The sequence below is a fragment of the Physella acuta genome, unplaced genomic scaffold (genome assembly GCF_028476545.2).
Source record: "Physella acuta isolate Inbredline_101_S28 unplaced genomic scaffold, ASM2847654v3 ptg000023l, whole genome shotgun sequence".
Taxonomy (NCBI): Eukaryota; Metazoa; Mollusca; class Gastropoda; family Physidae; genus Physella; species Physella acuta.
Genome location: NW_026731543.1, coordinates 207,132 through 219,287, shown reverse-complemented (window position 1 = coordinate 219,287; position 12,156 = coordinate 207,132). Strand labels below are relative to the sequence as shown.

The window sequence follows — 12,156 nt, the reverse complement described above, 5'->3', positions numbered from 1 at the left end:
ATGATAGTGACGTTGAATTTGAGACTGAACACAGTGACATTGAAATTGACAGTGACAATGAAACTGTTCAAGTACGTTATGATGCACGTGGTGTCAAGGACAAAGACTTGCCGAAACGAAAAAAGAATGTTTACTGGTGCAAAACATGCGAATTTTTTCTTTGCATCGGGTCCGGCAGTGATAACTGTTTTGAAAGTTATCATACAACAGTGGACTTCTGGTGTTGAACTAGTATGGCCAGGTATCAATAATAACAAAACAATTACTAAATGTAAATTGGTTTCTTCTATGTTTTATCAAAACAATAATTATACGTTCGTTTTATATACATTGTTCTGTTCATACATTGTAAAACAAAAATAAAGAATTTCAGAATCTTGCTGCATTGTTGTTTGATCCTGAGTCTGGATACCAAATTTGGTCTGATTATCTCAAACGGTTCAAAAGTTATAGGCAAAGTTAGAAGCAGATAAGTAAAAATCGGTTTGGGTCTGGGAGCTCAGGAAATAGGAGAAATTAGGTTAGGGAGGCCAGGGCTCAAAGGGTTAAGTCACCACTTACACCTAAAAGATTGAGTAAATATGTTTTTAAATTTCTCTCCCTTTAAACTTTCCTACAGATTGGCTCAACAAGATATTATGACTTCGCTACCAACAGTCTGAACAAGAACTTGTTTTACCTGGACACAAGTGGACGTGTGTATTTAAGCAAGTCTCTGCTGGGTAGGACAGGGGATCCTTATCAAGTAAGAACATTGGAAAAATTAGCACTGGATTGTATGAGGCTGATTGATTCAATTTTATGTTTGAAATTATTATAAAATCAATTTTCTAAGATAGTTCATACTTTCTTTCATAAATCTGTCTTTTCAGGTATTAAAATTTAACAAATTCAATTTTGTTACTTTGTTAAAAAAAAATATAAAAACCACATGAAATTTATTTTGAATTGATTGAGATGTTTACTTTTCTGTAATGTATGAACTATATCTTAATCTTCTACAGGTCCAGTTCATGCTCCGCGATGATGGAGGACTTCAGAGTGAAATATTTATCCTAAATGTGAATGTTATCCGCAACCATGCTCCATCCATCACAGTAACTCCAAACTCCATCACAATCAATAGTAACCAGGCTGTCAACTCTGAAGTTTACAGGTGCAATGGATCAGATCCTGACACCCAGGTATGTTTTCAGGCTTAACTCACCTGTCTTGATGCCAGAGGCGTAGCGACCCTTCCCAGCGCCCGGGGACAAACTTTTGATTCGCACCCCCCCCCCCCCCCTCAAACTTTCGATTTGCACACACCCCCCCCCCTCAAACTTTCAATTTCTTTTTCCAACCCATTTTGGCGCCCCCCCTAAGGTCGGCGCCCGGGGACATATGTCATCCCCCCCGCCCCCCTTACACTACAACTGTTGCTTCAACTACTTTACCTATCTGACATTAAAAATTCTATTCACAACATATAATTATAAAATAATGTATTACCTTTAGTAACTCAATCATCAATTTCTAATGGTAACCTGATTTTATCTAAGTAACCTAAGTTTGTTGTCATCTTCACCATATATTATAAAATATCACAACTTGTTTCATCCCGTCTGTCAGTCTGAGAGTTGAAGCGCCTTGAATAGAAATGCTGCTAAGTCCAGACAAATTTTAAATGGTCATTTTGTAAAGTGAAAATAATTTGTGTGTTTCAGACTCCATTCAGTCTGTACGAGTATCTTCTGCTTGAAGACTCCACTGCCACTGACCTGTTTGCCCTCAATCCCCTAACATGTGCGCTCACCCTGACCAAATCACTGGATTCAAACTCCCAGACGTCATACACTGTAAGTTAATCCTGAAAACTAGAATTTTAAAAAGTAATTTTTAATAAATTCTCTAACATTAACAAGCTAAAGCTGTTTAATGTTGATATTTTCAGCTGAGACTTCAAATACTAGACAGGGGTACCCCTCGTTTGGCTGATACTAAGACTTTGGTCATCAATGTGGTAAGAAATTTGCAGAGACCTGTGTTCACCAACTCCAGATACACAATGACAATACTGGAGATAAAACCTGTTGGAGAAACTATTCTGTCTGTCACAGCCACTGATAATGACACATTTGTAAGTTTTGTCACAAGTTTTGTTTTGTTTCTACATTGTATCCTACTGTCAATAGTTTCAGTGAATGATCTTCACATTTTATTGACATATCTGTGTCAACATTTAGCATCAGTTTACTTTTAATACTTCTGAATCAACGTTTAACTATTAAGTTTTTATTTCTTTCAATACTAATTGTAAATAAACATTTAACAATTAAATTTGTGTAACTTTCAACACTTGTGAATCAACATTTAATAACAGTTTAGTTTTTGTTACTTTTAACACTTGTGAATCAACATTTAATAACAGTTTAGTTTTTGTTACTTTTAACACTTGTGAATCAACATTTAATAACAGTTTAGTTTTTGTTACTATTAACACTTGTGAATCAACATTTAATAACAGTTTAGTTTTTGTTACTTTTAACACTTGTGAATCAACATTTAATAAAAATTTAATTTCTTACCTGATCTTTTACCACCAGGCCCCTAACAATGAAGTGACCTATGCACTTTCAAGCCCCTCGACTACGTTTGACCAGTACTTTGCCATAAATCCAACCACTGGCAGTGTATACAGTAAAACCTGGCAGGTGTACTTCCCAGATAGAAACGTAAAGTTCTTCAGTGTAAGTCAGTTGTTTTTCTGCATTTATGGAATTCATGCTTTCCAAACTATTTTATAATATACTTCTAAAACGTCTTTATTTTAGTATTTCATATTATCTTTTATTAAGTCCTATAATTGTGATATGCTGCTTTCAAGAAACTATCATATAAAGGCTTTGTTTTAGGTTTTATTAATTTATATAAAACAGTTGAGTGCAGACTTTGTTATATTTCTCCAAGCCTAGTTTTTATTAATTTATATAAAACTGTTGAGTACAAACATTGTTATATTTCTCCAAGCCTAGTTTTTATTAATTAATTTATATAAAACAGTTGAGTACAAACATTGTTATATTTCTCCAAGCCTAGTTTTTATTAATTAATTTATATAAAACAGTTGAGTACAAACATTGTTATATTTCTCCAAGCCTAGTTTTTATTAATTAATTTATATAAAACAGTTGAGTACAAACATTGTTATATTTCTCCAAGCCTAGTTTTTATTAATTAATTTATATAAAACAGTTGAGTACAAACATTGTTATATTTCTCCAAGCCTAGTTTTTATTAATTAATTTATATAAAACAGTTGAGTACAAACATTGTTATATTTCTCCAAGCCTAGTTTTTATTAATTTATATAAAACAGTTAAGTACAAACATTGTTATATTTCTCCAAGCCTAGTTTTTATTAATTAATTTATATAAAACAGTTGAGTACAAACATTGTTATATTTCTCCAAGCCTAGTTTTTATTAATTAATTTATATAAAACAGTTGAGTACAAACATTGTTATATTTCTCCAAGCCTAGTTTTTATTAATTTATATAAAACAGTTGAGTGCAGACATTGTTATATTTCTCCAAGCCTAGTTTTTATTAATTTATATAAAACAGTTGAGTACAAACATTGTTATATTTCTCCAAGCCTAGTTTTTATTAATTTATATAAAACAGTTGAGTACAAACATTGTTATATTTCTCCAAGCCTAGTTTTTATTAATTTATATAAAACAGTTGAGTACAAACATTGTTATATTTCTCCAAGCCTAGTTTTTATTAATTTATATAAAACAGTTGAGTGCAGACATTGTTATATTTCTCCAAGCCTAGTTTTTATTAATTTATATAAAACAGTTGAGTACAAACATTGTTATATTTCTCCAAGCCTAGTTTTTATTAATTTATATAAAACTGTTGAGTATGGACATTGTTATACTTCTGCAGGCCAATGTCAGTGCCACAGACAGGGGTGTACCACCACAGACCGCACTGTCCACTACCCAGGTGGAAATCACTGTGATCAGAAACACGGCTCCGTATTTCACATCTACTTCTGGCACCAACATAACAATATCCAAAAACCAGCCAGAGGGAACTTCTGTTTACACTTTTACACCAAGGGATGATGACAAAGATGTAAACTTGCTTTTTTATACATATTTTCCCTCACTAGAAATAATTATATTGTATTCTAAAGATTAAAAAAATGGAATGTACAAAGTTCTAAAATAATTATATTGAATTCTAAATATTAAAAAATAGAATGTACACATTTCTAAAATAATTATATTGAATTCTAAAGATTAAAAAATGGAATGTGCACATTTCTAAAATAAAACGATTTAGCTACAAGAAAACATAAATTAATAAAAGGAAATAAATGTTTGCTTCATTTGTCTACAGGACCCCTTCAACAAAATCACCCTGAGTCTGATTGGAGATGGAAATGCTCCCTCGTTTTTTAGCATTGATCAAAATGGTGTTGTCTCCCTTAAGGCTGGAGTTGATCTCCCTGGATCTTTGATCTCTAGCTTCACGGTTAGACACTTTTTTAAAAAAGTTTAAAAAACTTATTACAAAAACTTTTTTCACATTGTTAACACTTGAATGAACAGATATAACTTAAATAATACAAGTTTTAATATTCTGGAGTTATGTTGTGTTTGATCACAGTATCAGATTTTTAATCCTAAAACTCTTTATCAGACTTAAATTCTAACTCAAGCATTCGTAAAATATCAGTCAGACCTGATGGTCAAATTGAAATAATGCTCTGACTTGTAACCTCCAAGACTGGTGGTGTACTCAAGAATAAGTGAAGTTTTGCAAATGACAGATGTGTAAATTGATTGAGATTTATTGAAAAATGTTGCCAGTGTATTTTCTCCATCAGGTTCGAGCTCAGGTGGTGGATGGTGGAATACCCCAGCTCTCCAGCACTTCTGTGGTCAATATTATAGTCCAACGCAACACGTACACACCCGTGCTCAATGGTGTCACTGAGTACATCCCATACACAGCATCCTATGGCCGGTTCATTACCCAGCTGGCTGCAACTGATCAAGATGGTCCAAATGTAAGCAAATGTTTTTCTTTTATTCCTACTTTATTTTATTTTTTGAGTTTTATAAATAACAATGAAATTTATACTTATTTTTATATATAGTTTATAAAATACCCAAACTGTTACTATAAATTGTTTGAAGGATTTTTATAATTGCTGCATGTTCTGTGTTTCTAGACACCAGAGGGCACTGTACGCTATGAAATTGTCAGTGGCGCCACCATCAACAACATCAACTATTTCAGCCTGGGTCTAGAATCTGGCATAATTACCCTGATAAACAGCACTAATTTGGTCAACTTCGACAGAATGAATGTAAGAGAAACTGGCTCAGATTTGAACTACAAAAACTAAACATTTATTGACTTAAGTAATCTATAAATTTAAATAAGTGTGTATCACATTATTTGAACTCTTATTTCCAAATTAATTTGAAAAGTAATACCATTGACAAAGTAGGTCCGACAACAAAAAAAGACACATTTTTAAACTGTACAAGTTTTTTGTTTTTTTAAAACTTGGAATGTAATAATGCAATTGCTTATTAATTATTTTTTTTAAATAATGATAATTTCTATTTAAATTTGTCTTGATCTATTCTGATGACTTGGGCCTTCAAACTTTAAAAATTTACCCTGTTGTAATACAGGAATGACAGTTTGATCAGACACTAGATCAAGATAAAAATAATGTTGTTTGTAAGAATCTTCCCTACCTTCCCAACGTGTGTTAAAGTTAAGAAACTCTTGCTTCATACAGATCACAGTAAGAGCCTATGACCTGGGGACACCATCTCGGAGCACAACAGCAGTCGTCACTGTGATCATAACCAAAGACTCGGGCACGTTGGCTGTTCCAAACTACACCTTTGACGTGAATGAGAATGCTCCTAATGATACAGTGCTTGGAACTGTTGTAGCCTCCCCCTCTGTAAGTCAGATCACTTTTACATTCAAGCTACTGCATCAATTCTAAATTATATACCAGTTACATTTAAATAAGTACATTAATTATAAGTTATATCCAATTACATTTAAGTTATTACATTCTTTATGTATTATATCCAGTTATATTCAAGTGTTGTATGTAATTACAAATAATTCTTATGCATATTTAAAAATCTCAAGCATTTCAGTAACTAAGTTTAATGTGACTTCTCTCTCTCACTACTAGGATTCAGTGACTTACAGTGTAGTTGGGTATCCACCAGCCACAGCTTACTTTGGTCTGAAGAGCGGTACTGGACAGGTTGTTGTCATCAGTTCTCTGCAAAATGATGATCAGATGCAGTACACTGTAAGTTATCTCTTTTTAACGTATTCAAAAACAAACCTTAAGGAGCATTGAGCTTCCATTTTTTTTACACTTAAGACAATAGATCTGTCAAAATTATATAAGTTAACATGAATAAGTATACCAATCCAATTACCCTATCAAAGAGCAATCAACAAAGGGAAGAAAGTGTGGAAGTAACCAAAATAATTTTCTATTTGTTTCTGAGATATCAAGATGTTTACAATCCATGTAGTACGAGTTAAAACGTATGCATTTATTTTGATGTTTTTGTATAGAGCATGATTTATTTTTTCCTCTATAGATGATTGTAAGAGCTGTCCGCCAAGCAGGAGTGACTACACAGACAGCAGAATCCACAGTCGTAATCAATGTTTCACGCAACCAATATGCACCCATTTTTGGTACAACAGATTACAACAGAGCTATCCCTGACATTACAGATATTGGGTCCAGTATCCTGACAGTACAAGCCACTGACAGTGATGTGGTAAACTTTTTTTTTTCTACTTTAAAACCCAGTGTCATTTTATTTCAATTATCTGAAGTTATTTAAAAAATTGATTTTTAAACAAAACAAATGAGAATTTATATTGAACAAAGCTGTGTATGATTACTAAAGTATCAAATTTCAACTGTTTTTGTTCTAGACTAATATACTTGAGTGTTCATTTATTCTAGACTGATATATTGAGTGTTCATTTATTCTAGACTGATGTACTTGAGTGTTCATTTATTCTAGACTGATGTATTGAGTGTTCATTTATTCTAGACTGATGTATTGAGTGTTCATTTATTCTAGACTGATGTATTGAGTGTTCATTTATTCTAGACTGATGTATTGAGTGTTCATTTATTCTAGACTGATGTACTTGAGTATTCGTTTGTTCCAAACTCTGGGAACTACTCTGTGTTCTTTATCCACCCCCGCACTGGAGTAATCTCTCTGACATCATCACTTATTGGCACCACCATCGACAGATACTCAGTAAGTTGTTGTAGAATGTTTTATTACATATATGATGATTAAGTCCTGAATCATCATGCAACAAGCTAATTACATATTTAAACTATTCGTATTTTTTCTTGCAATTTATTTACACATTTCAAAAAATCAAGATAAGCTGATAAAATAAATGTTAAAAGTTAGTGCAGGGTTATGAATTTTTTTATAATTGAAGTAGTTTTTTCATATTCTGTTCTTTCAGACTTGTATGAATACATACATTTATCAGATCCTTGTTTTATAAAATCTATTTTGTTACTTTTTATACAGTCAATTTAACTTTAAAATTTCAAATTTCCTTGCACAGATGTAATATAAAGTAAATTATAGTTCAAAGTTCAATTAAATAAAACATTTAAAAATACATCTACTAATAATTCCAATAATTGTATTTTAAATTTTTTTAAAATAATAAATAAATGACATTCCAAAATTGTATATGATAAAATTTTCTAAAATATTTTTAAAATCTTTTAGTTCCGAGTTCAAGTTCGAGACAACAGCAGACCTGAAAAGTTTGGCTTTTCAAATGTTGTCATTGACATCCTGCGAGACAGGTCCTCCCCCCAGTGCTCTCAAGCTTTGTTTACTGCAGCAGCTAATGACAACAGTCAAAATGGATCAGTGATCACAACAATTTCTGTCACAGACCAAGACTTGAGGGTACGTCAATAAATATTTTGTTGTGTCATAAACTCATTCTATGGGAGACTTGAGGGTACGTCAATAAATATTTTGTTGTGTCATAAACTCATCCTATGGGAGACTTGAGGGTACGTCAATAAATATTTTGTTGTGACAATCTCATTCTATGGGAGACTTGAGGGGACGTCAATAAATATTTTGTTGTGACAATCTCAGTCACAGACCAAGACGAGGGTACGTCAATAAATATTTTGTTGTGACATAAACTCATTCTATGGGAGACTTGAGGGTACGTCAATAAATATTTTGTTGTGTCATAAACTCATCCTATGGGAGACTTGAGGCTACGTCAATAAATATTTTGTTGTGACAATCTCATTCTATGGGAGACTTGAGGGGACGTCAATAAATATTTTGTTGTGACAATCTCAGTCACAGACCAAGACGAGGGTACGTCAATAAATATTTTGTTGTGACAATCTCAGTCACAGACCAAGACGAGGGTACGTCAATAAATATTTTGTTGTGACAATCTCATTCTATGGGAGACTTGAGGGGACGTCAATAAATATTTTGTTGTGACAATCTCAGTCACAGACCAAGACGAGGGTACGTCAATAAATATTTTGTTGTGACATAAACTCATTCTATGGGAGACTTGAGGGTATGTCAATAAATATTTTGTTGTGACAATCTCAGTCACAGACCAAGACTTGAGGGTATGTCAATAAATATTTTGTTGTGACATAAATTCATTCTATGGGAGACTTGAGGGTATGTCAATAAATATTTTGTTGTGACATAAACTCATTCAACTGATGTTTCCCAAAAATATCAAATAATCTTTGTTCTGCAGGGCCGGCTAGTTTTTGAAGTGACAGGTGTCAGCACAGCACCAGCTTTCTTTACCCTGGGATCCACCACACCAGGCGCCAATAACCAGGCCACGGCCAACGTCTTGGTCCAAGACATCGCTTACCTACGTATGGATAAGATCTCCGGATACAATGTATGACAAAACAATCTACAATTTAGAAAATTTATTTAAATATAGGATTATAAACTGTTTGCATAAATATTTTTAACTAAATTTTATATATTTGTATGCTACTCATTGCAGACTAAATAAATTAATCTGTACTCATTTTAAAATAGACAAAGGCTAGCACTGTTGAATGAAATGCTTTATTCTGCCATCTGTAGTTGAGGGTTGTGGCGTACGACTCATCCTACCCCAACACACGGACCACATGTTCTGTGTCTATCATAATGACCAGAAACCTGAATGACCCAGCCTTTAACTTGCGCAACTACGTCACAACCATCTATGCCACTCAGCCTGAAGGCAGCGTACTCTTCACCAACATTACAGCAACAGATGCTGATGGAGTAAGTGTATACTCATTTGAACATTACTAAAATAAACTTGCGGTGACCCAAATTCTATTGATTTCACAAATCTGCTTTTATAGTAACATTCCTAAAACTTATTCTGCTTGCATTAAAGAGCTCTACTGAATGCTTTAATTGTAATAACTTGTTTGAAGGACACGCCCCTCCGTTTTGATATAATTGGAGACTCCAGAGCCCAGACTTACTATGAAATAAACCCAGACACTGCTTGGATAAGGCTCAAGAAATCTGTTTTGTACGACACCCAGACACAGGATATTGTAAGTTTGTCTCTCTCTTCAGTTCTTAATACTACATCAGCTTATGGTTTATTTTTCTTAGGTGCATGCTCACAAAATAAAAATATTTATTTTAAAAACTAATAATTATATTATGCTTTATTGTCCACTGTTTAAGAAATTCAACAGGGCTTATTCAGAATTTATGACTAGTATTATTATAATTATTATTATTATTATTATTATTATTGGCCTTTAGTTAGTTTTTACTGCTACTGTTAAGAATGAACTAAATTTGACCAAAAAAATTTCTATTTTTAGATCCAACTAAGAGTATCAGACCAAAGAACACCAACTCGTAATGGGTTTGCAACTGCTACGGTCAATATAATTAGAGACAACAGAGCCCCTGTGTTTACTAATATCCCTGAAACTGTTAATGTACCCATCAACTCGCTAGCTTCTACATCAATATTTACTATTCGAGGCAGAGATGATGATCTAAAGGTAAATATTTCAATTTATTTATGTATATATTTCTCTTATCTTTATTTGGCCTTGTAAAGAATGTGTCAAATAGTAGAACAATATTATTTTTGGGGATGTGTTAGTTAAATGACATGCATCAGACAGAATTTTGTCTAGATTTAATTGAATGACTTCAGTCTATAACACTGAATAATGTTTAATGACATCATGCTGTGGAATAATTCCGAATATTGTTGCTGTTATCTTTGAAGCTGTGTAGACCTAGCCTAAAATAACTTTCCTATTTTCTTTCCCAGGGAAACTTGACCTACACTTTTGTGTCTGGCTATGCTGATTTCTTTACCTTGGTGAATGTGGGACAAAGCAGCAGCACTGTAGGAGACGTTTACTTGAGCAGAAGTTTGAAAGAAGACGCTCTGAGACAGTCCAGCTACCAGGTAATTTGATCACAGGCTTTGTCCAGGTTATTTCTTTCATCCCACAATTTACCCTTTTATAGCATTTGCCATGATAAAAGTATTTCCCTCTTTAAGTATGTGTTGCTTAGAACTTTGTTTATTTTGACTATGTTTATTTATAGGCATTTTTAGTTGTAAGTTACAGACCTTTTTGATTTTTACTTATGAAAATTTCCAATATTTATTTATGAAGTGAACATTTCAAATTTTAAAATTTTCAGCTGAGGTTCCGAGTTTTTGACTCCCAATTCCCAACAAGCTACGACGAGAAAACTTTGACTGTCACAACAGAGAGAAACCCTAATTCACCAGTCTGTACTTCAGTCAACCCTGTGTCTTTAGACATCAACTCCAGAATTGGGGGCACTCTGCTCACTGTTAGGGCTACAGATGCTGACAATGTATGACAATCTTTTGAACATTTATTTAACTTCTCATAAGGAGATTGCTCCAATATTTTTTTATGATTTCTATGTGAAAATTACTTCAACTAAAAACTTATCTTATAAAATTTATTTAAAAAAAAAGCTTTTTTTAATAAACAAAAAAAAATACACTTAAGTTTAACCAATAAAATGTAAATTTAGTAAAAACTAAAATATGTACGGTTTATAAAGTGTGTATACAGTGTGATATATTAAGATGAACCTCTCCCCAGGATGTTCTGCGATACACAATGACTAGCCCTGATGCAGAGGATCTCAAATACTTCTATGTGGATCCAACCACAGGGAATATTATACTGATAGAAAATCTGTTCAATTCTACCTTTACATCTTTTACAGTAAGTCCTCTGCAAGAAAATTCATGCTTGGTAACATTCTGTAGTTAAATATTCTTAAAGTACTTCAATCTCTTTTAATATTTTCAAACTTTAAATAATTATCATTAAAATTCTATCATGAACAGTTTATAATGTATTTCTGCCACAGGTTAATACTCTTCAGTCATGGAGATAGTTAAGACTGGTCTAGCATCTCACCTTTTGTTGTTTCAGTTCCCAGTTTCAGTGAGTGACCAGGGCTACCCCACACCAAAAACCTGTACAGTGACAGTAACCTTCAACCTGGGGGCTGCTGACCTGGCGCCCTACTTCTTCCCAGCAGCATACACCTGGTCAAATATCCCGGAAAATGCTTTCAATGCCACCACAGCTAGTGAATTCATTGTCAATGGTTTTGATCAAGACCGTGTGGTAAGATATTCAAAGCTAAGTTGTAATTCCTTTGCTGTTCTGTTGTTTTTTTAAAGATAAATTGAAAAAATATGGCTTTTTTTTTTACCAATCCTATGCAAAGTTCTACACAAATCTCGCAACTACAAAATTTTTCTTTTTTTTTATTAGGGAAATCTTCAATACAAGATAATTGGTAACTTTGCGTCACCAAGATACTTTGGGGTTAGAAGAACTTCAAACAGCCCAACTAGCACTGGGACCCTGTACCTCAGAGAGGACATTAAGCCAGACAATGACTTTGTTTATGAGGTGGGAAGTAGTTGTTAATTTATTCATGCTGTTTTGAGTACTTTTTAATAATCCATGAACTAAAAATTTATTTAATACAAATTATAATTATA

The 12,156-nt window shown here is 33.0% G+C and overlaps 1 protein-coding gene across 1 annotated transcript in view; it reads left to right on the top strand.

The window, feature by feature from the left end:
- LOC131940796 (uncharacterized) overlaps positions 1-12,156 on the top strand; it is a 95,954-nt gene that overhangs the window by 48,035 nt on the left and 35,763 nt on the right. Inside the window, exons 87-109 of the mRNA XM_059299616.1 lie at positions 620-745; positions 1,005-1,184; positions 1,707-1,838; positions 1,934-2,119; positions 2,586-2,729; positions 3,937-4,128; positions 4,396-4,530; positions 4,886-5,068; positions 5,234-5,371; positions 5,816-5,986; positions 6,230-6,352; positions 6,654-6,839; positions 7,212-7,337; positions 7,833-8,018; positions 8,857-9,009; positions 9,204-9,389; positions 9,548-9,673; positions 9,953-10,138; positions 10,417-10,557; positions 10,800-10,979; positions 11,237-11,362; positions 11,576-11,773; positions 11,924-12,064. Coding sequence (XP_059155599.1) covers positions 620-745; positions 1,005-1,184; positions 1,707-1,838; positions 1,934-2,119; positions 2,586-2,729; positions 3,937-4,128; positions 4,396-4,530; positions 4,886-5,068; positions 5,234-5,371; positions 5,816-5,986; positions 6,230-6,352; positions 6,654-6,839; positions 7,212-7,337; positions 7,833-8,018; positions 8,857-9,009; positions 9,204-9,389; positions 9,548-9,673; positions 9,953-10,138; positions 10,417-10,557; positions 10,800-10,979; positions 11,237-11,362; positions 11,576-11,773; positions 11,924-12,064 — 3,645 coding nt within the window. The remainder of the gene's footprint in view (positions 1-619; positions 746-1,004; positions 1,185-1,706; positions 1,839-1,933; positions 2,120-2,585; positions 2,730-3,936; positions 4,129-4,395; positions 4,531-4,885; positions 5,069-5,233; positions 5,372-5,815; positions 5,987-6,229; positions 6,353-6,653; positions 6,840-7,211; positions 7,338-7,832; positions 8,019-8,856; positions 9,010-9,203; positions 9,390-9,547; positions 9,674-9,952; positions 10,139-10,416; positions 10,558-10,799; positions 10,980-11,236; positions 11,363-11,575; positions 11,774-11,923; positions 12,065-12,156) is intronic.